General features: G+C 43.1%; 2 protein-coding genes across 2 annotated transcripts; one reads left to right on the forward strand and one right to left on the reverse strand.

Moving 5' to 3' along the window:
* Positions 1-1,277: 1,277 nt before the first annotated feature.
* Positions 1,278-14,588, reverse strand: irg1l (immunoresponsive gene 1, like). The gene is made up of 5 exons (XM_061236956.1): positions 14,579-14,588; positions 4,483-4,646; positions 3,786-3,878; positions 3,005-3,210; positions 1,278-2,269 (listed from the first exon to the last, which is right to left on the reverse strand). Exons 1-5 carry the CDS (start codon positions 14,586-14,588, stop codon positions 1,342-1,344), a joined length of 1,401 nt encoding a protein of 466 aa, XP_061092940.1. The 3' UTR covers positions 1,278-1,341.
* On the forward strand, positions 7,125-13,063 carry si:ch211-153b23.3 (uncharacterized). The gene is made up of 11 exons (XM_061236816.1): positions 7,125-7,136; positions 8,639-8,809; positions 9,082-10,536; positions 10,622-10,714; positions 11,132-11,236; positions 11,419-11,528; positions 11,616-11,813; positions 12,000-12,162; positions 12,323-12,488; positions 12,710-12,804; positions 12,978-13,063. The coding sequence occupies exons 2-11, from the start codon at positions 8,653-8,655 to the stop codon at positions 13,061-13,063; spliced, it is 2,628 nt and encodes an 875-aa protein (XP_061092800.1). The 5' UTR covers positions 7,125-7,136; positions 8,639-8,652.
* Positions 14,589-27,711: the final 13,123 nt, after the last annotated feature.

Consider the following 27,711-nt stretch of genomic DNA (forward strand, 5'->3'; position numbering starts at 1 on the left):
ATTTATATAAATTATGTTCAATTTATCCATGTCCTTCATGCAAGATTCCTGGGTTGTTTTTGGGAATCAATAAAACATTTTTTTTAGAAAGAGCACTGTGTTATTGTTAGCTGAAAAAAAGTAGCTGGATATTTATTTAACTATTAGGAGAAGGGTGCATTCCCATATAAGCAGCAGTTATGTGATGACTCTATACTACAATTACAAAAGTTATAAAAAAGTTGGACAAAAACATTTTTAAAAATGTAAAAAAAATCATTTGATGGACAAAAGAAAAACAGTGGGTTTTAAATATTTTATTTAATTAAGTGAAGGAACTCAGAAATAGTACATTATATTTCAGTATACATGTGGTTTGTATTATTGAACATAAACCATCAAGACCTGTGAGTCCTGTCCTTTTCCTTGGAGTAGCATTATTGAACAAGCATTAATTTAGCATTTATTTACATAACATTGTTACAGATTAACACAAATAATTTCTGAAAGTACAGTAAATGACTTTTCAAGATTATGTCACTTCTCATTACAAAATATGCGATCAAGTATTCACACAGATTTTCCATATGTTTCTATAGTATTACTTTCTACTGTTGTAGTGCTTTTAGTTCCACTTATAGTTTGTGTACATGCTCAGTGTGTCAAAACCCCAGTGGTATGAAAGTAATGGGCTGTGTCTCAAATTGCAGACTTGTGGACTAGTTAGTGTGTAAATCAAATGCAGAAGTTAACGGTCATATGATCAAGTGCATCCCAAACTCATGTACAAGGACTGGCAAGTACACCAGAAGTTCTCTTGTTGTACTTGGCATGACCAAAAATTCAAGCCTGCTTCAGAGCGCACTTTCCATTCCCAGCAGTCATGTGTGAGCCCGCAGTAAAGACGAAATTGGAATTTTAAACACACAATCAACTGTAAAGGAATGTAAGCTGTCTAGATAAAAATACAATACTGCAACAAATGTGGCACAAAAGTACATATACTAGCAAATGTCACTGACTGGGGATGACTAATGTTAGCCATGAATATTACTTTTTCTGTCATCTGAACCTTAATATACATACTGCTAAGCATTTCCCCTTTTTAATTTATTAATAAACATATACCAACATGTGTATGTTCACTACAAATTTGTAAAACAAATAGGTTTTTCTGCTATAACATAGCCAGCTAGCTAACTAACACTTCAGATGTCAGTCGCTGTTGCTAGTCGGATGCGTCACATTACGGTCAGAAGAGTCTTGAAATTAGATGGCCAGAGGGTGGCTGTGGTCAGAGAGGGAAACTGTGTGAATTGTGTTGATGCAACATTGAGGTGTCCCCCTGCTGGTCTGGACCACTCACTGCAGGTGAGTGAGGAGCGGGCCGCAGTTTTCCAGCTGGTCCAGCCTCTCCACCATCATCAGGAGGCCCTCCACCTTCTCTTGGGGCAACACAGCACCCGCATTGGCGCGGAACTTCTTGTGGAGGCTTTCATCGGTGAGCGGGTTGCGCCAGTGACCATAGAAGGTGTCACAGCGGCCAGAGAGAACATCCCCACCGACCAGCGTCACCTGCACCTCTCCATACATGCGGTCAAAGTTGGCGGGGTTGTCATGGGGGTGCTCCACCCGCACACGGGAGAGCAGGGCGTGCAACTCGGGCCGCTGGAACGCAGCGGGCAAGAAGGATTGCACCGTCACCTCTCCATCCAACAGGGCAGAGCAGGCGCTGAACTGGAAGGAGTGGCGGGCCTGGTGCTCTGACTCTGGGAAAGGCCTGTTGATGTACTTGGAGGGTGGTACCCTCAGCAAGATCTCTCTGATGAGGCCTGGGGATAAAGCTCCGCCCTCGGCACTAACCAGCAGCTTGTGCACTGAGGCAGCAGCGTCCACCACCCAGTGCATGCCCAGGTGGGCAGGGAAGCGCTTGAAACCTATATCCTGCTCTTCCAGCAGGAAATGCTGTTGTGCCTCCTCAGGAGAGGGCATTGGCTTGGGGGCGTAGTCGTCGTAAAAGGCGCTGAAGCCAGCCACACCAGGCACGTCATCCAACACCAGAGAGCTGGCTTCCAGGCCGCGGGACGCCAGCAGTGCTGCTTCCAGGCCGAGGCGGGCTGCGTTCCCGATGTGCAGCGGCTTCGACTGGGTGGCAGCATTGGCCATCGGGGCACCTGCCAGGGAGGCTGCGATGGCCAGGGCGTGGCTGCACTGACCGCGCTCCAGGGACAGGAGACGGGCACAGGCAGCAGCGCTGCCCATAGTTCCCACCACGCTGGGGGGGTGAAACCTGAAGGAGGAGACACAGAGGGAGGGGGTTGGACCAATTGTAACTCTCTTGTCCTCAACAGCTGTGTTAGCTATGTGGATGAGTAATGGCCCAGCACCATCTGTCCCAGGTCTGGTGTGTGCTTGCCTGTTATTTGTGTCAGTTTTGCGGTTTCCCTGACTTTCTATTTCCAGTGGGACTGAGAAAATAACACATTATTGCTCACTGTACTTCATTCTCACTACACAAACAAAAACAGAGGAGGTCTGAGAAATAATTTTCCTCGGTAAACGTCTGCATCAAGGAGCCTTCAGTTAAACAGAGTCCTACTGCCAGCGCTACCACACCCACCCAAGAGGGAGCAGGAAGCTGGGGAACAGCCTGTGTGGTTGGTGGTGTTCATACGCCTGAACATCATCTTAGGGGTCTTTATTTATGTCATTCAGGATTTTTATTTTGGATTTAATTTGTTTTTTGTTCCTGCTTAGCATAGTTAATTTAGACAAGAGCACCTGCAATGTAATATTGTGAACAATCACACTGTAAAAACAAGAGGTATAGCCATACATTAGCACAGCAAGGTGTGGAGGTGTGGAGGAATCTCATCCTGTGGGTTTTTTGAGAGACCTTTCTTTGCCTGACAGGAAGAGGTCACTGTTTACGTAGACATGATTCACAGTTTGTTTAAGTGGGGAGACATGGTAACGAGAGGGGAGGCTGCAGGTGAAATGTGGGCCACAGTGAGGAGAAGCTCACCTCTTGGGGATGTTGTGTGCCTCGTTGGAGAACCTCATCAGTCGGCCCTGGATCTCAATGCCCACGTTGAAGGCTAAGAGGAAGTCCAGCCCACTTGGCTTCCCATTGCTGGGCAGCATGTCAGTAATGGCCAGGAGGGCAGGAAGCACTGCCCCAGATGGGTGTGTGGCTGGGTGCCAGGTGTCATCAAAATCCATTGAGTGAGTCTGTTGGTAAAAGGGCAGACTGTTTAAGGATATTCAAATATTTATATGAGATCATTATTAATTGTTGTAATAGTGAATAACATGACATAACAATTATGTCAGCAGAACAAGGGATGTTCGGTGCAAATGTATTTTGCACTGATACCAAGTTGCATTTTTTCCACACGGTTTTAATGCAAGAAACAGTGTGCCAGGTAATGCCATGCTCACTGTGGGCCTTGGGAGAAATGGCACTCGTCACAAGTGAGTCAGGCTAGAAAATAGCCCTGTTTGGCTCCCTCAAACAATAATGGCATGAACAGGGATGCAGTGGCTTCAACTGGGTGGAAAATAACAGCTGGCCCAAATACAGCATCAGGGATGGATACCCTAGGGACAGGACCTGAATAAAAGTACCAAAGTGTCCTGTCACAATTGTTAGCTTCTCAGGGAGGATATTCCCATCACACCTCGCTGTTTGACACATATTTTGTTTTTTAATAGGTCTACAACAATACCTAGTGCCACACTGACATTTACACCCCAGCCTGTCGTGGGTGTGGACGTATTTGATACTGGGTTTCGATGATACTCACCGCCACTCCGTTAACAAACGCAGCCAGTGTTGGTGATAGCTTCATGCCACTGTAGCCATAGACAGAGCTGATGTCATCAGGGGCGTACATGTGCTGGAGAGAAAGGCCAGGTGACAGGTTGAATATACCCTCAGTGAGCACTTTATTAGGTGTTTACTAGACTTATTTTTTTGTTCTGCTGCTGTAGCCTATCGACTTAGAGATGCCTTGTGTTTTCACAGATGCTCTTCTGCATATCACTGTTGTAATGTGTGGTTATTTTGCGTTCCTGTCAGCTTTCACCAGTCTGGCCATTCTCCTCGGACCTCTCTCATTAACAACTCATTAATGTTTCTGCCTGCAGAACTGTTGTTTGTGAAAATCCCAGGAGATCAGCGGTTTCTGAGATACTCAAACCACCCTGTCTGGCACCAAAAATCATTCCACGGTCAAAGTCACTTAGATCACATTTATTCCCCATTCTGATGGTTGATGTGAACATTAACTGAAGCTCCTGACCGTATCTGCATGATTTCTTGCATTGCACAGCTGCCACACAATTGGCTGATTAGATAACCGCATAAATCAGTAGGTGTTCCTAATATAGTGCTCAGTGACTGTATTATTCTGATGCACTTTGCTTACATTAATGCAATCCTTAGTGAATCTGCCCCCTAGTGTTAGCATTGTGCATCTCTACCTGACAAAGCGCTCTCACCTGGCAGTACTGCAGTGCCAGCTGACACACCTGGGTCGTGCTGCCCAGGAGACCCACACCAATGCTGTCCAGCACCATCCTCTTGCTGCGCCGCAGCACCGTCTGAGACAGCCGATCTGGCCGCACGCCATGGATGAATGTGCCAAAACTGCAGGTCACGGTCTCTTCAGCAGCTTGCCGTTCCACCACTGACAATACATTTGTTGTTTAGGCATGTTATAGGAGACACTGCAAGAGATTGCATTTTAAATAGCAAAATAACCTTATTATATGAAAATCTAGTAAGCCGTTGTACATTGTATATCCATTGTTTTTAAGTTTGAGTGAATAGGTCATTTTAGGTGTCGATAACATCAATAACTAGGTAATTAGTATTTTGTGATTAGCAGGCTATTGGAATCAAATAGTCTATAGTTTCTATGAACTTTACAACCTGACGTAGAACTGTTGAAAGGTATGAAAAACTATAGACTTTGGCTTCATCCCGCCCCCTAAGAATTCTATTTCCTCATTCATTGTCAAACAAAAATGTTGGATAAGTGGGACATTTATCCCTATCATGCACATGGCTGGTAAATCAGCATGAAATATCACATTTGAATTTTCATAATCTGTAATTGGTAAACTTGTTAATAGCATTGTTTCACACCCTGGTGTAAATTACCGCTACCAAACTAAGAATCTAACTGGAACCAGCTTCTCTTCCAATTGGATACCATCTGGCATTTGGTGATGGTATGTTGTCTGTACCAAATTGGCCCATCAGCAGTACATGGCTTCAATCTGTCTTTTTTGGCAGTGTGGCCATCTCCAAACCAGCTTCAAACCAGCTAAACCTGCCCCAAACGAGGCTGGATTTAACTTGGAACGCTGGCAAGCCTTTGTTTAATCACTTATCGTCTTATCTTATCATTTTATCTTCTTATTTTCCACAGGCTATTGTCAAATTCAAATGGTTAGGTGAGATAGTTTATATTATATATTATTATTTAATTTATTTTTCCTTTTTAATGAATCTCATTTATTACCTTTGGACTGCTGTCTTTTGTGATATGCATAGTTAATATGTTTTTGAATATATAGCCCACGAATCACAGCTGGATATTTACAGAAAGAATGTTGGTTACGTGACACGCTCAAGCATACAGACCCAAATAACATTCAAACCTGCATGTCCTCTACTACACTGCTGCCCAGCAGTTAGCACATACTGTGCATGCATCGAAAAAAAAAAACCTATATGAAGAAAGTGTCAATAAAGAACAAGAAGGAAGGACAGATATGGCAGGAGAGAGATGGACAGTCTTAAAGCTAAGGGACTAATAATCTCACCTTCCTGAGCAGATGTATGCAACCTTCGGATGGCAGATGTATATCTGGAAGATCTCTGAAACAGAAAACAGGCAACAGGTGTTAGATTTTTCTGAAGAGGTGACCAGTAGACTCCAGAACTCTGACCAGAAATGAAAGTTTATTCCACACATCGGGCCACAGCGAGTTGGAAATGAGTCTAAAGTGAGGGTCTCTCACCTGAGTGTATTGTATATAGGGAGAGATAAGCAGTGTACAGTATGTGTCTTTGTGGTGCTGACAAAAGCAACAGTGATCATTGACAGGAAACAATAGTGCCTGATTGACTCATACTGTACATTTCTATGCAACTGTACCGTGATGTCAAGTAGAGAATGCATTTTAAAACAGATAGCATACACAATTCAGCACAGGTAAGTCTACCATATTAACACTCATGTGTATTTTACAGTTTTTCTTAACAACAAAAAAGTATGAAGGAGTGGGTTTTATATAGTGGGCCTCCAGAGATTCACTACTGAAAGAATTTGAAACACATTCATACATTCAGAAAAATCTAGTCTGCACTGGGATCCAGAACCAATTATCCAATGGAACAAAGATATTAGCTGCAGTTGAAAAATGTATGTCCAGCACAGACCTTGATCCACCTATTCCTGCCTGGATTAGACCAGTGACAATAATTTTTGTGAGCAATTTTGCTCCAATACCATGAGACATAGGTTACATGAACACAGCAAAACCAGAAAACAGCCCCCAGAAACCTTGTTGCATGAACTCACACATTAAATACGCCTTAATTACATTAAATTAAATTTTACAGAGCGTTGGTTCTCACCAGCAGTACAGAAAGCATGATGTCACTCTGGCCAACGTGTGGTTTACCGTAGGTGCGCGTACCTCACTGTCTATCTGCACTATTTGTCTGTTCTGACTTTTCTTGCCTTTTCTTGTTCTGCCTCTTTCACTTGTTCGTTCACTATCTCCCTCTTGCTGTGAGTTCCTTGGATGTTGAGCCTTGGGACCTGTGTTGCGATGCTGATGAGGTGAAAGCTGTCCCCTTTATATAGTCCCTGATCTCCCAACTGAAGTCACTGATACACCCCTGCAGAAAGAAGGGTAGGCACATCCACTCCTTTTTTCCCCTCAAGTGATGAATTTCACCTGAAGCAGGAAGTAAATTAAGTTTTATTATTGGTAAATGATGTAGGTGTAGGGATGGTAGGCAAGGAAGAGGTGTTCAGAGTATGTACTCCTCCTTCTAGGGCAATTGGCATCGTATAAATAATGCGGGGGCAACACCCCCGGTTCATTTCATACTTTGGACAGAGCATCGCTATCAGGTAAACACCTTTCCAATATTTAATTTTTCAGAATGCCTTGTTAATGAGAGAGGTCAGAGGAGAATGGCTAGACTGGTCAAAACTGACAGAAGGGTGATAGTAACACAAACCTCAAAGTGTATAGGCTACAGCAGAAGAAAAAATAAGTCTAATAAATATCTAATAAAGTGCTCACTGAGTGTAAAGTAGTATATTCATGATAACTGTATTACAAGGCTGTAGGACAGTGTACCTCTCAGCAAACCCCAAAAAGGAAACTGTTTAATCTATTATTATTAATCCTGTCCCAGTAGCATAATTGTAAGAAAAAAGATTGTAAGACTACAGCCATTTCCTTTCACCTCTCAGATACTTCCGCTTTTTGGTGTATTTGGTTATGGGGGGATTCCTACAGTTGATCACACAAGTATGATTTGTAGGAGTTTTACAATGCAATATAACCGTGGCCAGTAATTGAAAAATGTAATGTACATTTATCATAATGTAAACAAAGCTATAAAGCCATTCCATTGAAATGGATAAATAAAATATAATATTAATATCTGACAGCGATATTGATCTGTATATTGATTGATTGTATATATTATGATAAATGTGATGCTTGCATAAGGCTTATTAGAGCTTACAATAGAAATGAACTTGATAGAATTAGGTACATATTTTTTCAGAGCTGTAATATGTAGTATAATAAAATGGTATAAATCAGTGGGAATTATTTATTCTTGGGAAGTAAACCTTGCTGTATATTAGTTGTAGGTATGTGCACACAAAGTATTGTTTAATGAACAGGAAAATAGCACTTACCTTTGTGAAGAGATTGTCTGCCAGTCAGTCAATTTGTGGTGAGATAAACCTAGCTGCTGGAGCTTGAGACTTCCCTATAATATAAATTCTATTAAATACCTGAACAGACTTTTCCTATGTTCCTGATCTGCTACAGTGGAAAGCTGAATGTGAAGCACCCAACATAGGCAGGTGTGTCCTCTGTAATACAATCCAGTGGGATGGCTCTTCCACCCTGCTTGATTTTCAGTACCCAGGCAACCTTCTGTCAGGCTGTTCAAGAGCACCACCTGTGTGTGGAGATGTTTAATGACACAGTACACGAGCACAGGCTGTCTCTTCTCTTAGTCTCTGAGGAAAGAGGCTGGGTAATGTTGTTTCTGACTCTCTCAGCCTGTATTTGCCTGTTTGACTGCTCACAAAAAGCCATTCAGGAATGAAAATACCGTTTCCTCCAAAAATGCTCAAGAAACGTGAAGATTTGATCAATATAAATGATAATATATTTGATAGATGTGGCCGTTATCATTTTTACAATCAGCCACAATTGTTTAATATTTCAGAGTAGTAATATACTTCGAGAAACAAGTGTACTCTTTACAGTTTGTAATAAATTATAAAAAAATTTGATGAATGGATTAAATGACACCTGCAGTAGCAGATCTTACTGGAAACATATTGTAATATTATTGCTTTTTTCTTTCTTTAAAAAAATCTAGCAACTTCACTAGACATGTCAACCACAGATGGATTTCCCGCCAGTTTCTATGGGGAGCCAGGGCTGCTTGGCTTGCTGGCCAATGGGATCAGTGCATTCTTGGTACTCCTGCAGAACTTTAATGGAGCGCGCACTGGCATTCCAGCACAGGGCGTTGAGGACATTCTGGCAGGTATGCAGTCAGTCTGCAAGTTATGAATCATTTCATTAAAGTTTCTTCTGTGGGGAAAATTACGTGATGAAAACCAATTTTCGATTAATTTCTACCAAATGTTTGAATGTAAATACTTTATGATTCCTACAGTTTCTTACACTTCTTTCAAACACTAGAAGTTTAAATCAGATTTTCTAGTTGACTCTGATGACACTTATAGGTGTCTCCTATTTCTCCCTCTTCTTGCTGTGTGTGTGTGTGTGTGTGGGTGTGTGTGTGTGTGTGGGCAGGCGTGCATCTCATTCTCATAGGAGGTGTGTGCCAGCTCCTGGCTGGCTTGCTGTCCTTCCGCAAGTACGACCACCTGAGCGGGACCTCCTTCGTTGGCTATGCAGCACTGTGGAGCAGCTATGGTGCCACCAGGATCTTCCTAGGGGGGTCCACCTCGCCACTGGGCAACCTTTCATCATCCGAAGACCTCAATGCCACCTTGGGGATACCAGAGTGGCTCTCCCCTCCCATCAGCCAGTCTGCCATTGCAGGGCTCATTCCCTACATACTCCTGTCATTTATCCTAGCCTTCTGCTCTGCGACAGTCAACTACATTATGCCTTTTGTGTTTGGGGCCATCACTGCTGCCCTGGTATTCGAGGCAGTAGGCCTGGTGGGCCGGTGGGCCTTGGTGGTCTCTGGGGTCCTAGAGTTGCTCATCCTCATCTTTGCCATCTATGGGTCGGTCGCACTGCTCATCAAGGGGGTGTCCCAGCGTTACGCGCTGAGGGGCTTTGGGACCCCCCTATTCAACGTGCTCCTATTGGGCACAGGCAACTCCAGCAACTCCCAAAGCCTGGGCCAGGAGAAGAAGAAGAACACCAAATATGCTGAGCCCATGGCATTGGGCTTCTTCTGTGACACAGTATCGCCCTTCATCTTTGCTTTCTATTGCTTCGGCTACGTCCCATCCTTTGCCGTGGGGGCTGTCTGGGTATCCATCATCTCCGGGGCTCAGCTCCTCTCCAGCTACTACAGCTACCTCCGCCAAGACTGCTACCATGCCACCAAGTTCGCCTTGCACTGCACTTTCTGGCTAGTAAAGTCTTGGGAGGAGTTTGTGCTGTCAGTCCTGATGGATGGACGGGTGCCAGCTGGTGCCAGGGAGGCCATGGTGGGTGACTGGTTTTTCCTGGCTGCAGCGATGATCCTCTGCGTGCTGAGCCTGAACATGGACACCCTGGAGCTGCTTCACAACATCCTCTTCCTCCTGCTCACAGTCTCCACTATCTCCCAGATCCCCCTTACGGGCTACTACATCTTCTTTGGGGTCGCATGCTCCCTTTACACTGCCCTGTCTCTCTATGGCACCTTTGCTCGTTTGGTCAACACTATAGCAGAGAAGCCTCTGATTTTGGTGGGGCCGCAGTCCGTGTCCATGGACCGCTTCTTGGGGGCACTGTCTGTTCTCAGGCGAAGCGTGGGCAGAGAGGCTCCCACTGGACCCACAGCCTCTGAGCTGCCTGATGCCCTGTTCTACCTCACTAATGGGCTGGCGGCTCTCTCTGCCATCCACTCCAGCCAGCCTAATCCTGCCTTCCTGCACCTCACTGTGCCCTGGGTGCTCATCTCAGGCACGGTTGTTCAGGTGTACGTCAGCCGATTGCAGGTTCAAGGTGGCCGGCGGTTTGGTTCCGTGATCCCCCAGTTTTATGCAGCCATTTGGGCGACCTGGACCTGGTATCGGTTTGCAGGTGAGTGCTGACTGTAAGATGGGCCATTTTACAGATGTCTATGTAGTTAATATAATGATAACGACTGCCTTTTTTTTCTCTTTAGGCCAGTTGCTTGATATTTCTGTTGGTTCAGCATATGGCTTTACAGCTGGAGCAATCGCATTCCTTGTAGTGAATGTATTCCTCATGCTTATTGGTAAGTAGAGAAGCACTATACAGTTCTTTGGTAAATGCAGGTGCTCTGCTGACATGATGATATTATTATAATCTGCTTGGGGTAGCCTGTAGCCTAGTGTCTAAAGTACTTGACTGAGACCCGGAGGGTTCGTGGCTCAAGCCCCAGTGTAGCCATAATATGATCTGCACAGCTGTTGGGCCCTTGAGCAAGGTCACTGTTCATTATTCTTGGCTGTGGTTCTGGTGAAGTAATATTATTTAGTTATTTTAAGAAGTGTTGATAAACCCCCTCTATTAAGCAGAGAATGCCCCCCGATCTCATGTATGTATTTATAGTTGTTGTATTTATAGGTACTGATTGATATAGTTGAACCATAAATATTCTGGTGGCTAATTTGTCCGGAACTATTATGCTCTGGGCTCTCTTTGTGCACAGCTGCCTATGTGAACCTGGTCCTGCTAATACTAACCACAGTAATGGAGGTCATACTGGTCTGCTTCCTCCTCTCCACCATTGGCAGACTACCCTACCAGCTGGAAAGTAAGATCCGTATATGTTACACAAAATAATGATTAGGTTATAAGGTTCTTTAAAAATGACCCAACAAGTCACACTGATTTTGTACCAGTGACAGTGGAAGTAGAACAGTAGCACACTCACTGGGTAAGTCGGTAAATTGTTGGAGGGTCTGATTTTGAAACTCTTTTGTGTTTGTCTTACAGTTGCCATGCTGGCAATATTCTCCATAATCTGTCTGTATGGCACCTTTGCCTCGATGGTCAACTGCATCATGTCCAAAAACCTCATCCCAACAGGTCCTCCAGTGTTCAAGGTCAGCCTTCATTCTACTGTAATTTTGGTCTTGTTCAGCCCTGGCTGTTAGTGTGGATGGGGATCTCACTGTCTTGTCTGTATACAGGATGGAAAAAAGAAGAAGAGTGAGGCTGCGCCTCCTCTCCCCTGCCCTGTCGCTGACTCCCGACTGACCAGCGGGCTGCTGAGCATTGCGCAGCTGCTGGACCAGAGTGGGGTGTGTGGCATCCCCACGGACACAGTGTATGCCCTGGCTGCCTCCTGTAAGAACCCCAAAGCTATTGAGAAGATTTACAACATAAAGGTGAGGGCTGTGGAGTGTGTGTCTGTGCTCACAGTGGTCAGTAGCTTTCTGCAGCAGTTGATGCAGTTAATCGGTACCTGATTATCAGTGACTCCAAAACCTTTGTTTTGATAAAGTGGGCTGAGACAGTCCTAAATTTAGGGTGAGGTTATGAACATTTTGTCCTCCACAACTTTCCACAAACAGGACCGCCCAGCAGAGAAGCCTGTCTGTATCTGCATCAGTAGTGTGGAACAGCTGGTGGCAGCCAGACCCCCCTTCAGCCCCCTTTTGTGGGAGTTCATGAAGAATGTCTACCCTGGTGGCATCAGCTGCATCGTTCCCAAGGGCGACTGGCTATTCAATCTAGGTGAGAGCCAATCATATTTCCTACTTCTGAACACATAATGTTTAGGTTTGATTTTTAAGAAAGCAGTGGATTCATGACACTGCCCATCAATGGTAGCGCTTGTTTGTTTCTTTTTTTTGAGCTGTGAGGAAATCATAATTCTTAAGTTTTGTGTGTTTAGGAGTTGGACCTGCCTATGACCGTGTTGGAACGAAAGACAGTATCATGATCCGTGTACCTGACCACACGGTCACAGTCCACCTCTGTGAAATAACTGGGCCCCTTGCCATCACGTCAGCCAACCCCAGTGGGGAGCCAGACAGCACCCACCATGACATGGTTGTCACGTGAGTGTTTTCAAGGAATGCAATGTTTGTGTGTGTGTGTGTGTGCGCACATGCGTGTGTGCAGCTGCCTGTTCCTGTTTTGGTAGTGATGGTGGCGCAGATATCATTTTACCACATTCTACTTGCCAATTACATAGAAATGTCCTCATGCCTATCAGTCAGGATGTGGATCAAGCAGCTCATGGTCATTGAGAAGTGTCAAATTGCTTCTTTTGGTATAGACGCCTAGGGCAGAAGATACAAGGAGTACTGTGCGATGGAGTGTCAAATGAAGTGGTGGCCTCAACTGTAGTCAACTGCTTGAAAATTGACGAAGGTAAAGGTCTTTATAGAAAATTCTCTCTTCACTGTATTGTTGTCATTTACTACTTTCACGTGTCTTCACTCTGAGGGCTCAAAGGAATCTTAAGGGCCTGATTGAGGCTATGTGAATCTCAGGTGAAATGCCAAAGGTGACAAGTTAAGGGTCTGGGGTCTGTGTTCTTCCAGGTACCATCAGCATCCTGCGAGAAGGATGTGTGCCGGCAGCAAAGGTCAGGGAAATATTTGAGAGAGTGAAGAACAGTATGCTGTGAACATACCTCCCCGCCATCCACCAGTTGCTGCTGTACCCCCCGCCCCACCCTGGCTGTCACTCACTAATGCTGACTTTGGCGTAAACCAAAGTAAAATATGTAGAGACACTGTCAAAGACAATTGTTAGGCACTTCACATTTATTATTTATTTTTTTACTACTGTATTTAACAATGAACTATAGATAGATGTACTGTATAGTTATGACATAGCACTGAAGGAAGTTGCACTTTTAATGACCAACATACTACTTTTATATAAAATGCTGTTATATGTTTCTATATTTATATATACCTACTGTTTGTGATCTGTGCAAAATGGGCCTGCATTGGGTATGCATATTGATGTACAGTAAAACATGAATAAAAGCTAAAGAAACCAGTGCATGCAGTTTGTGTGTCATTGTTTAATAAGATTCAGCAAAATGAACAAATTCACATATGTTCATAAGTATTCACAAAATATAAAAATGTTGGTCACGGTTCCATATGTTCAATTTGAATATTGTTATGAGTCCTTCTTTAATAAGTACACTTCAATAAAAAAAGTGTTAAGTGTGCAGTTGCTTAGGGTGTGCAGTTGCTTTTTTTTTAAACGAATTAATGTTTTTAAAATGCATTCATATACAAACTATCAACTTCAAATTTCGGAAGATGGAAAAGTTAATACAGCAAGGCATAATTTGATGATGTGAGTGCAAGCATTTTTGTGGACATACAGTGGGCTCCCGAATGAATGGCACCCTTGAGAAAAATGAATGGCCATCTCAGTTTCCAGACTTAAATCCCATCAAAAACCTGCATTCTGAACTGGTCCATAAGCTTAAAACCCAAGGATATCAATGATTCTGAAAAGTTCTGCATGGAGGAGTGGTCAGAAATCCCTCCAAACCAGAATAGTGAACAACCTGTGTTCTTGCTTGGCGATTTTAATACATGTGATGTAGCCTCACTGTTACCCAACCTAGAACAATACATTACATCTCCCACCAGACTGGACAGAACTTTAGACTTGTGTTTTGGTAACATACCGGGAGCTTACGTCTCAAAGCCCCGCCCACCACTCGGTCGCTCTGACCATAATGTTATTCTGCTGCTCCCAAAATACAGACAAAGACTTAAAACGAATAAAACACTAAAACAAACTATTAAGGTCTGGAACAATGAGTCTGTGGAGACATTGCGGGCCTGTATAGAGACCACAGACTGGGATATATTTTTCCATAGCCGTGAGGGACACCTAAACCTTCTCACAGACTCCATCTCCTCCTATCTGTCCTTCTGTGTGGAGTCTGCTATTCCAACAAAACAGGTCAAGCTGTACCCTAACAACAAGCCTTGGGTTACCAAGGACCTGAAACATTGCAAGAAAGCGGCGTTCCTCCAGGGGGACACACACAGAGTCAGAGAGCTGAATAAAGAGCTGCGGAGGAAAACCAGGCTGGCTAAGCTCCAATATAAAAACAAGGTGGAGGAGAAATTCACTGCTGGCAATGCAAGGGAGGCATGGCAGGGACTTAACATCATGATGGGCAGAACAGTGAAATCTGCCAAGATCCAATGCCCTGATTCTGCCACCTTTGCAGAGCAACTTAACAACTACTACAGCAGGTTCAACAAGCCCTCTGCCCAAAAGGACTGGCCCCTGACCAACGCCACCCATTCAGCCATCACAGTGGATAAAACAAAGGTGACATCAATTCTGGGCCGTGTCAATCCCCGGAAAGCACCTGGTCCTGATGGGCTGAGGGGCAGGGTACTGAGGGAATGTTCTGCCCAGCTGGGTGATGTCATCACCCGGTTATTCCAACAGCTGCTAGATTCCAACTGTGCTCCACAGATATGGAAGGAGTCGACCATCATACCTGTGCTGAAAAAATCCAATGCCAGGGAGATGAAGGACTTCAGACCAGTGGCACTAGCCTCCATACTGTGCAAGTGCATGGAGAGAGTGCTGTGTGACCACCTTACTGCTATGGTGGCAGACAAACTAGACCCTCTCCAGTTCGCCTACAAGGCAAAGAGAGGGGTGTAGGATGCCTGCCTTACTCTTCTGGACACCGTATGCCGGCACCTGGACTCTACACAACCACATACACAGATTTTATTCATGGACTTTTCCTCTGCTTTTAACACGGTTGACTCACACACTCTATGCAACCGCCTCCTGGAATTAGAGGTCAACCCAACTCTGATTTTATGGATAAAATACTTTTTAATGGATAGACCTCAGCATGTTGTGGTCAATGGTTTTACATCCAAAAACAAGATTTTAAACACAGGAGTTCCCCAGGGCTGTGTTTTATCCCCCATTTTATTTTCAATTTACACAAACAACATCACCTGCAACAACAACATGGACTTCTCACTATTAAAGTATGCAGATGACATGGCCCTGGTAGCTCATAACAGGGACGTGAACTCCCTCTCTGCATACCATGAACTGGTGGGCAAGCTCATGACCTGGATAGAGGAAAGCTCCTTGGAACTTAACATCTCAAAAACCAAGGAACTCTGCTGTGGGGGGAAGTGCACACCTAATTCCCTCCACTCCATCTTTGAACCCCTGAGGCTGCATGGGCAGGCAGTGGAGCAGGTTGAGGCCTTCAGGTACCTGGGTATGGAGATAGATAGTTGCCTGTCCTTCTCCCACCACACTGACTCAGTGTACAAGAAGGCACAGCAACGCCTGTTCCTGCTGAGGAAACTCAGGGATTTTAATGTCAAGAAGGACATTTTAACAGTTATTTACAAATCACTTATTGAATTCAATTCTCACCTTCAATATCTGCTCCTGGTTCAACTTCACATCTGTTAAGAGCAAATCAAAGCTCTCCCGGGTCATTAATCAAGCAAGTAAAATAATTGGCGTAAATCAAACTCAACTATCTGTACTCCACACACAAGCAATAGAAAGGAAAGCTAACCACATCACATCAGATTTCAGACATCCCCTGCATAAGTCTTTCCAGCTATTACCATCAGGCCGCCGTTACAAAGTTCCCTCCATCAGGAAAAACATTTACCGAAACTCATTTATTCCCAGTGCCATCAGAACCTTAAACAATCAATAACAAAAAAAAACCTAGCTTTCTATAATAAAGACCAGATAACCAGACCTTTTCTGTTATGTGATGCACCAATCCCTGTCAGTGCTAAAATAACTATGCGACTATGTAACTGCGCTGAGCCAGTTCCGTCCTGTATTACTAAATGCTTCATATAATGTTACCTTTCAGATGTGCTATATTGTTGCACCATTTATTGTTATTATGTGCCTGCAGATACCTATATATGGGGCCATGATTCGGTGGCCCAGCATAGAATTGCTCAGGGAGGATTTTCATTGCCAGGGTATTGTATAATGATTCCTCTGGTCAGCTGGCTCCTGCCATCTGTATGTTCCAGCTGTACCCACTGCACAGTCCTCTGGCCCAGAAACTGTGCAGATTGTATAATGAAAATATATGGTGGCTGATTGCACACATTTTAGAGCTTGAACAGGTTAGTTCTTCGTTCAGCCTCCACAGGCCGCTTGGCACCTCCCCCTCTCAGAACCTCCACCTCACGCTCACGACTACTGTCTGTTCTGGCTCCACGGTGGTGGAACGAACTCCCCGTTGAGGTCAGAACTATAGAATCTCTCCCCACCTTCAAGCGCAAGCTGAAGACACACCTCTTCAAGCAGCACCTCTCCCCATCCCTCCCTACCTCCCTGTGAACCTTAATTGTTGTCTCTGTGACTTGCTTTGTGTATCAGTATTTTTAGTTGGCCAGGTAAGCAGTGTTTGGATAGTTAACTTTGGTCACTTTTGGGCTCTGTTTGTTTGTTTGTTCAAAAAATAAATAAATAAAATGGCCCTTGTCCTTATCTTTGTTGTACAGGTAGCAGTTGAAATTGTACTTCCCTCTAGGGTCTTTCAGCGAACTTATCCCTGGTTATGGGTATGCACTTTGTTGTACGTCGCTCTGGATAAGAGCATCTGCCAAATGCCAATAATGTAATGTAATGTAATGTAGTGTGTACCTCCTGAATTGATGGGAGTACATTTCAGTGATAGGATGGGCCCAGCCCATAATTTGGATTTTCTATTGGGCATTCCAAATTTGGGCAGAAAAGAATAACAGGTTTTGTTCCAAAACAGGTATCCAACAGTATTTAAAATACACTTGTTTCAAATATGTGTTTCAATGTATTTTTTGCCATATGATATGTCACATTATTTTTGTATGATTCATACCTCTATGCTGCTTGCAAACCGGACAACATTTTCACCATTCTGATGGCAGTCTCTGGATGCCATGGGCTTTTTACGGCAGCCTCAGTCACAAGATCTGACCCTAACTGAATATTCATTGCATATTCCAGATTCTGGTAAGATTCTTAAGAAATCCTAATTCTTAATTGCTGCCACATGATTAGTTGATTAATTATTTGCATTAAGAAGCTGGTGTACAGGTCTACCTAATAAAGTGGTCATATCATGTACAAGCCATAATGGTTGCATTGAGAGGTCGCACACTCTATTGAGTGGCTTGACATCTATGTTCTGTTTGAAATATGTATCTGAAAAAATATCAGGTTGCAATCCCCATCTTTAAGACGTGAGCCATCCTTGAACAAGCACTTACAGTACGGCCAATATCCCAAACCCCTTCTCTTGCAATAACAAACAACGCTATTTTAAAGAAATATAGGTCATGAGTATGAAAAGAAAAATCCACTTGGCACTCTTCAATTGGTCATACTTTAAGTATGACTGTCTCTGCAGGGAATGAGATAAAACGGGAAATAGGTACCTAACATTAACGAGAAAATACTCCCTGATGGGTATCGGGGCAATGCCCATCCTACCCCTCAGTATACAGTTCAGAGTGCCGGGGGGGGGGGGAGTTTGTCCATTATAATCTATGCATAAAGTGAGAGCTTCTAAACTGTACGGTTATCCGATGAACTGTAATTAAAGGGAAGCCTCACCCCATCACAACGCTCTCTTCTAACCCCCATGCTGTCTATTTAACCTTAGCAATGTATTGTAGTTTGTCAGATAATTCATAAACTCACATTTCAAGCTAACCAACAAATCAGTCAATTAAATGTTTAGTTTAATGTCACTAAATAAAGAAATGTGTGAAGGCAATTAGAACTAAGATTCAGTAATGCAAAAGGCTGACATCTAACATTAACCTTACATTAGCTAGCATCATATAAATCATATAAATAAAACAATTCCAACATTGCCTTTATGTGTTTGTACTTTGTGTGTTAAATGACACAGAAAACACTGCCTGTCATTCACATTCCTCAACCTTATTCACCCGGAACTAAGTTTGTTGCTGTTGTGTCATCATGGTGATTTAATCTATTATGGCTAATGATTTCCCTGAATGTACTTCTTTGTGAAATACTACACTGGAAAGCAATGCCATTTCTCACAAAAGGAAAGAATATAAAAAGTACCACAAAGTTCTGTGACTCATAAATCTTCCTTGATTCCAAGAACAATGAACTATTTTTAAACCATGAATAAGTTATAAATAAGTGACAATCAGGAAACTGCATGGAATCAGTCACCATGGTCAATCCATTATCCTGTTACTTTTTCAGGAAATCACCCGTTCTACCATTGGACATTGATATTATCAGGATATGTTGGATGCAGTTGCAGTCAGGGAATTGTTTAACAGCAACAACAGATCAAATTAATCTGTACACTTGGTCGAAGTACATACATGATCCTGTATATTTAGACCAGCATCTCTAAGGAATGTTTCCAGCAGCTTGTCAAATCCACACCCCAATGAATTAAGGCTGTTCTGAGGGCAAGGGAGGTCCTAGAAAGGTGTGTGGGTGTATATGGGTCAAGATCTTCAGTTAATGTACACAGCAACCATCAGTGGAAACTGTAATATTAATAATATGTGAATATGACAGAATACGACAGAATAGTGAAAAGATGAGTATCTCTCACATATGGCCACGAAAAAATAAATACCTGACAGTTCAAGGATCCCTACCCTGTTCTAGCACATTGTAACATTTCCAAGAGCAATTCACAGTGTCTTTATTTTCCGAATCTAAAAACAAACCCATTTAGCCAAAGGGTTGATGAAAATGTTTCCTCCGATGCTGCCAATTTCAGTGGCTATGGACAGGTGTGGTAATGTTTTACGATGAAACAGCAGTTCTGAAATGGTAATATACAAATCTAATTAGTCCATCTAGGCAGATTGCAGTGTATTTCCTTGAGCTGGCTCAAGGTGGAATACATTTGAATGTGACCCTTTCTTTTGGCTGCTCAAACAGGATGCATTAACAGGAAGGACTGCATGCAATGCGATTCTCCCTGACATTAGTAAGTAAGAGGGCTCGGCTGAGAGATTTAAACTTAGTAATGAGAATGATATGACTGAAGAAATCATGACCAGGAACCATTGTCTTTGTGTGGGTGATTTGTGTGCATATTATTACAACATGACATATCCAACGTTTACATCTTTAACAATCGCAATCGAGTCATCTCACATGCCATCTTTCCTGAGAATGGTGTCACTGTGGTGCTCATTAGATCAGATTAGAATTCAGTAGAATTCCATCACCAGTAAAGTATGTATGGAATGTACACTCACTTTCATATCTCACACAAAATGATCCCAAATGATACTGCCAGTTATCTGCAGTTGGTAGCTACGCAGATGTAAGCTAGCTGACTGTGCAAAGTGTTAATGCTAGCTAGTTAACTACACTACGTACCAATATAGTTTGTGGGCAAGCCATGTTGAAAGAGTGATACAAGATATGTGGTCCCAAATAGGACACATGGACATGTAGGAAATAAAACATGCTTTAGAAATGTGCAAAATAAGTACATTGCCTCTAACTTTAATATGCAAATTGCCAATACACTTTACAGGGAAGTACTCAAAGATTATGAATTCTTTGAGAGGTTTGAAAATCTACCCATTGGTGAGCGCATTTTTTGACATACAGTATACATTATACATGGCTGTAGCACTTGACAAAGATCTGTGTTGATACCCTTGATGGAGAGCAGGCTGATCAATTTAATTTCCTGTCTTTTGACAAATGCAGGCTATCATATCTTTCAAATGAACTCGCTTTTCATTTGCATTGTCCTGCGCTGTGCTTTTTTGCTTTTTTTTGTTGTTGTTCTGTGGCCACTGGTCACCAAAAACATGCCTTTGTTGTGTCTGCTAGCCAGCTAGGGTTAGGGGGAGGCTGGAATTAATCTGGTATAAATATGGAGCAAAAAGCAAAGAGAAAAGGAAGAACACCTTCCTGTAATTAAAGGTTTGAACTTTTGATTCTTTAATACATTTTTGACCGGCCCAGGCCATTTACCAAAACACTTACTTCGAATTCATGCCATTTATTTCTGAATTCCAGCACAATCACTGAAATGCTGTCTAAATTTAGCTCCTAACCAATAAGCTAGAGCAGCCTTATACCAGCCAAATAGGACTACTGATGCCGCTCATCGTTATGCTGCAGTTTGTTCAATAAGTTTCCCATTGTCTCGGTACATTCTCATGACGATGATGATGATTATTAAGTTTTCTTGATGAACATTCACCAAGTGATAACCATTGTATTGTTACTCTACTGTAGTAATAAAAAGATATTTTGCTTGTAGCCTAATGCAGCTGATAGGCTATATTACTATGAGATGGAGCAGTCGCTTATTGCCATTATCATAACCATATAAAATTTCTTGCACTCACATTATGATATTCCTCTTTCTGCACCATTGTTCTATTGTTTGGGTAGACGAATGGGGTGGGGGGAGGGGCTCTCATCATGCCTCTCGGTGACTGGGTAGGCAAGGGATATTCTTAAACGAAATTCTCAAAGATATTAGGCCTAGTTAGACTTTTTAAATTAGGGGAGTCTCCGTCTCGCCTTTGCATAACAATAGCTCCGTTTGTTTGTATTTTTAGATAGCCACGGCTGGCACAAGCGGGCGAGCAACGCCAGTCGCGGTTTGTTTCTAGCTTGATTCTTCTTTCTTTTCTCTTTTGTTCCTTTCATTAATTTGTCTTTTACCCTGGTTACATCATGCTGTTTAACTGTAAAACCACTTCTCCGTGATAAGCCTGACGAGTTAATAGTTGCCAACCTACTTAAGACCCATTTATGCTCTACGTTAAATACGCATACGGATCCGGACGGAGCGTTCTGTCCGTACTCTGCGTTCATTACGTGCGTACTTGTGCACGTTTTTTCAAAGCTTACGGATACGGCTTTTGCCTATTTTAAGGTACATTATTGACTGGTGTTAAATAAAGCGGTCTGCTGGCCCGTTGGCTCTCCTTCCTGCCTGGGTCTGTCTCTGTCTCCCGCGGACCCGGAAGTAGCGAGCCTGGCTGCTACAGTCTGTTATATTACGAAAATAGTTCACTGAAATGTGTTTCTGAAAACATTTGAAGCGAGAAATAAGCCATACAGTTGCTGAATCTGTCTTCATTTTAGATCGACAACAGTTCGTTTAAAAGTAGCCGGCTCCTACCCAGGCGTTGTCTCTCTCCCTTGAGAAGAGCAAGCACGGAAAACAGTATAGCCTGCTATTGCTAGCTGAGCCACAAAGCCACTCTCTTCTTTCATACCACTCCTGATGGAAGGAGCGCACAATTTTTTTTGCGTTGATGAAGTTCGGGAAGTGCTGGTGTTGGTCTGCCTTTTTAAATTAAATCCAACTTACTAAAGTTGTGAAATTGTTGCATCGACATGTTTCTGACTGTGTTGTAGGTTCTAAGCACCTTGTGGTTTCGCGCCGTTATGGCTGGAAGCCTCGCGCAGATGACACATATGATGACACATATGATATGACACAGGTGACACGTCATCCAGGGTAGGCTTGCAAACCAGGCAATACGCATGCGCGCATTCTGAAGTCTCCTGCATGAATGAATCCTCAGCAGGGTCGGCTGAAGAGCTCTTGCCTACCCTGCCATTGAAAGTAATGAGAGGCGGGGACGCGCGTGTTCCACTGAGAGTAACGAGAGGCGGGGACGCGCGTCTTCCACTACAGTGAAACGGAGTGCTGCAGCATATCCTGTACAGCCTAGCGCCTCACGACATATTTTAACGCCGTTTTAGACATTTTGGGAATTCTGAGCAAAAATAACAGGACCAATAAAACACATTTACATGTAAAACATTTATTTTTATTTTTGTTTTGTTTAGTAATTTTGATTGGATTATAGTGCCTACCCTGCCTACCCTGACCCCACGTCCATGGTGTACGCACATGCGTGTGTGCAGCTGCCTGTTCCTGTTTTGGTAGTGATGGTGGCGCAGATATCATTTTACCACATTCTACTTGCCAATTACATAGAAATGTCCTCATGCCTATCAGTCAGGATGTGGATCAAGCAGCTCATGGTCATTGAGAAGTGTCAAATTGCTTCTTTTGGTATAGACGCCTAGGGCAGAAGATACAAGGAGTACTGTGCGATGGAGTGTCAAATGAAGTGGTGGCCTCAACTGTAGTCAACTGCTTGAAAATTGACGAAGGTAAAGGTCTTTATAGAAAATTCTCTCTTCACTGTATTGTTGTCATTTACTACTTTCACGTGTCTTCACTCTGAGGGCTCAAAGGAATCTTAAGGGCCTGATTGAGGCTATGTGAATCTCAGGTGAAATGCCAAAGGTGACAAGTTAAGGGTCTGGGGTCTGTGTTCTTCCAGGTACCATCAGCATCCTGCGAGAAGGATGTGTGCCGGCAGCAAAGGTCAGGGAAATATTTGAGAGAGTGAAGAACAGTATGCTGTGAACATACCTCCCCGCCATCCACAAGTTGCTGCTGTACCCCCCGCCCCACCCTGGCTGTCACTCACTAATGCTGACTTTGGTGTAAACCAAAGTAAAATATGTAGAGACACTGTCAAAGACAATTGTTAGGCACTTCACATTTATTATTTATTTTTTTACTACTGTATTTAACAATGAACTATAGATAGATGTACTGTATAGTTATGACATAGCACTGAAGGAAGTTGCACTTTTAATGACCAACATACTACTTTTATATAAAATGCTGTTATATGTTTCTATATTTATATATACCTACTGTTTGTGATCTGTGCAAAATGGGCCTGCATTGGGTATGCATATTGATGTACAGTAAAACATGAATAAAAGCTAAAGAAACCAGTGCATGCAGTTTGTGTGTCATTGTTTAATAAGATTCAGCAAAATGAACAAATTCACATATGTTCATAAGTATTCACAAAATATAAAAATGTTGGTCACGGTTCCATATGTTCAATTTGAATATTGTTATGAGTCCTTCTTTACTAAGTACACTTCAATAAAAAAAGTGTTAAGTGTGCAGTTGCTTAGGGTGTGCAGTTGCTTTTTTTTTTAAACGAATTAATGTTTTTAAAATGCATTCATATACAAACTATCAACTTCAAATTTCGGAAGATGGAAAAGTTAATACAGCAAGGCATAATTTGATGATGTGAGTGCAAGCATTTTTGTGGACATACAGTGGGCTCCCGAATGAATGGCACCCTTGAGAAAAATGAATGGCCATCTCAGTTTCCAGACTTAAATCCCATCAAAAACCTGCATTCTGAACTGGTCCATAAGCTTAAAACCCAAGGATATCAATGATTCTGAAAAGTTCTGCATGGAGGAGTGGTCAGAAATCCCTCCAAACCAGAATAGTGAACAACCTGTGTTCTTGCTTGGCGATTTTAATACATGTGATGTAGCCTCACTGTTACCCAACCTAGAACAATACATTACATCTCCCACCAGACTGGACAGAACTTTAGACTTGTGTTTTGGTAACATACCGGGAGCTTACGTCTCAAAGCCCCGCCCACCACTCGGTCGCTCTGACCATAATGTTATTCTGCTGCTCCCAAAATACAGACAAAGACTTAAAACGAATAAAACACTAAAACAAACTATTAAGGTCTGGAACAATGAGTCTGTGGAGACATTGCGGGCCTGTATAGAGACCACAGACTGGGATATATTTTTCCATAGCCGTGAGGGACACCTAAACCTTCTCACAGACTCCATCTCCTCCTATCTGTCCTTCTGTGTGGAGTCTGCTATTCCAACAAAACAGGTCAAGCTGTACCCTAACAACAAGCCTTGGGTTACCAAGGACCTGAAACATTGCAAGAAAGCGGCGTTCCTCCAGGGGGACACACACAGAGTCAGAGAGCTGAATAAAGAGCTGCGGAGGAAAACCAGGCTGGCTAAGCTCCAATATAAAAACAAGGTGGAGGAGAAATTCACTGCTGGCAATGCAAGGGAGGCATGGCAGGGACTTAACATCATGATGGGCAGAACAGTGAAATCTGCCAAGATCCAATGCCCTGATTCTGCCACCTTTGCAGAGCAACTTAACAACTACTACAGCAGGTTCAACAAGCCCTCTGCCCAAAAGGACTGGCCCCTGACCAACGCCACCCATTCAGCCATCACAGTGGATAAAACAAAGGTGACATCAATTCTGGGCCGTGTCAATCCCCGGAAAGCACCTGGTCCTGATGGGCTGAGGGGCAGGGTACTGAGGGAATGTTCTGCCCAGCTGGGTGATGTCATCACCCGGTTATTCCAACAGCTGCTAGATTCCAACTGTGCTCCACAGATATGGAAGGAGTCGACCATCATACCTGTGCTGAAAAAATCCAATGCCAGGGAGATGAAGGACTTCAGACCAGTGGCACTAGCCTCCATACTGTGCAAGTGCATGGAGAGAGTGCTGTGTGACCACCTTACTGCTATGGTGGCAGACAAACTAGACCCTCTCCAGTTCGCCTACAAGGCAAAGAGAGGGGTGTAGGATGCCTGCCTTACTCTTCTGGACACCGTATGCCGGCACCTGGACTCTACACAACCACATACACAGATTTTATTCATGGACTTTTCCTCTGCTTTTAACACGGTTGACTCACACACTCTATGCAACCGCCTCCTGGAATTAGAGGTCAACCCAACTCTGATTTTATGGATAAAATACTTTTTAATGGATAGACCTCAGCATGTTGTGGTCAATGGTTTTACATCCAAAAACAAGATTTTAAACACAGGAGTTCCCCAGGGCTGTGTTTTATCCCCCATTTTATTTTCAATTTACACAAACAACATCACCTGCAACAACAACATGGACTTCTCACTATTAAAGTATGCAGATGACATGGCCCTGGTAGCTCATAACAGGGACGTGAACTCCCTCTCTGCATACCATGAACTGGTGGGCAAGCTCATGACCTGGATAGAGGAAAGCTCCTTGGAACTTAACATCTCAAAAACCAAGGAACTCTGCTGTGGGGGGAAGTGCACACCTAATTCCCTCCACTCCATCTTTGAACCCCTGAGGCTGCATGGGCAGGCAGTGGAGCAGGTTGAGGCCTTCAGGTACCTGGGTATGGAGATAGATAGTTGCCTGTCCTTCTCCCACCACACTGACTCAGTGTACAAGAAGGCACAGCAACGCCTGTTCCTGCTGAGGAAACTCAGGGATTTTAATGTCAAGAAGGACATTTTAACAGTTATTTACAAATCACTTATTGAATTCAATTCTCACCTTCAATATCTGCTCCTGGTTCAACTTCACATCTGTTAAGAGCAAATCAAAGCTCTCCCGGGTCATTAATCAAGCAAGTAAAATAATTGGCGTAAATCAAACTCAACTATCTGTACTCCACACACAAGCAATAGAAAGGAAAGCTAACCACATCACATCAGATTTCAGACATCCCCTGCATAAGTCTTTCCAGCTATTACCATCAGGCCGCCGTTACAAAGTTCCCTCCATCAGGAAAAACATTTACCGAAACTCATTTATTCCCAGTGCCATCAGAACCTTAAACAATCAATAACAAAAAAAAACCTAGCTTTCTATAATAAAGACCAGATAACCAGACCTTTTCTGTTATGTGATGCACCAATCCCTGTCAGTGCTAAAATAACTATGCGACTATGTAACTGCGCTGAGCCAGTTCCGTCCTGTATTACTAAATGCTTCATATAATGTTACCTTTCAGATGTGCTATATTGTTGCACCATTTATTGTTATTATGTGCCTGCAGATACCTATATATGGGGCCATGATTCGGTGGCCCAGCATAGAATTGCTCAGGGAGGATTTTCATTGCCAGGGTATTGTATAATGATTCCTCTGGTCAGCTGGCTCCTGCCATCTGTATGTTCCAGCTGTACCCACTGCACAGTCCTCTGGCCCAGAAACTGTGCAGATTGTATAATGAAAATATATGGTGGCTGATTGCACACATTTTAGAGCTTGAACAGGTTAGTTCTTCGTTCAGCCTCCACAGGCCGCTTGGCACCTCCCCCTCTCAGAACCTCCACCTCACGCTCACGACTACTGTCTGTTCTGGCTCCACGGTGGTGGAACGAACTCCCCGTTGAGGTCAGAACTATAGAATCTCTCCCCACCTTCAAGCGCAAGCTGAAGACACACCTCTTCAAGCAGCACCTCTCCCCATCCCTCCCTACCTCCCTGTGAACCTTAATTGTTGTCTCTGTGACTTGCTTTGTGTATCGGTATTTTTAGTTGGCCAGGTAAGCAGTGTTTGGATAGTTAACTTTGGTCACTTTTGGGCTCTGTTTGTTTGTTTGTTCAAAAAAAAAAAAAAAAAAATGGCCCTTGTCCTTATCTTTGTTGTACAGGTAGCAGTTGAAATTGTACTTCCCTCTAGGGTCTTTCAGCGAACTTATCCCTGGTTATGGGTATGCACTTTGTTGTACGTCGCTCTGGATAAGAGCATCTGCCAAATGCCAATAATGTAATGTAATGTAATGTAGTGTGTACCTCCTGAATTGATGGAGTACATTTCAGTGATAGGATGGGCCCGGCCCATAATTTGGATTTTCTATTGGGCATTCCAAATTTGGGCAGAAAAGAATAACAGGTTTTGTTCCAAAACAGGTATCCAACAGTATTTAAAATACACTTGTTTCAAATATGTGTTTCAATGTATTTTTTGCCATATGATATGTCACATTATTTTTGTATGATTCATACCTCTATGCTGCTTGCAAACCGGACAACATTTTCACCATTCTGATGGCAGTCTCTGGATGCCATGGGCTTTTTACGGCAGCCTCAGTCACAAGATCTGACCCTAACTGAATATTCATTGCATATTCCAGATTCTGGTAAGATTCTTAAGAAATCCTAATTCTTAATTGCTGCCACATGATTAGTTGATTAATTATTTGCATTAAGAAGCTGGTGTACAGGTCTACCTAATAAAGTGGTCATATCATGTACAAGCCATAATGGTTGCATTGAGAGGTCGCACACTCTATTGAGTGGCTTGACATCTATGTTCTGTTTGAAATATGTATCTGAAAAAATATCAGGTTGCAATCCCCATCTTTAAGACGTGAGCCATCCTTGAACAAGCACTTACAGTATGGCCAATATCCCAAACCCCTTCTCTTGCAATAACAAACAACGCTATTTTAAAGAAATATAGGTCATGAGTATGAAAAGAAAAATCCACTTGGCACTCTTCAATTGGTCATACTTTAAGTATGACTGTCTCTGCAGGGAATGAGATAAAACGGGAAATAGGTACCTAACATTAACGAGAAAATACTCCCTGATGGGTATCGGGGCAATGCCCATCCTACCCC

The sequence above is a fragment of the Conger conger genome, chromosome 3 (assembly GCF_963514075.1).
Source record: "Conger conger chromosome 3, fConCon1.1, whole genome shotgun sequence".
NCBI lineage: Eukaryota > Metazoa > Chordata > Actinopteri > Anguilliformes > Congridae > Conger > Conger conger.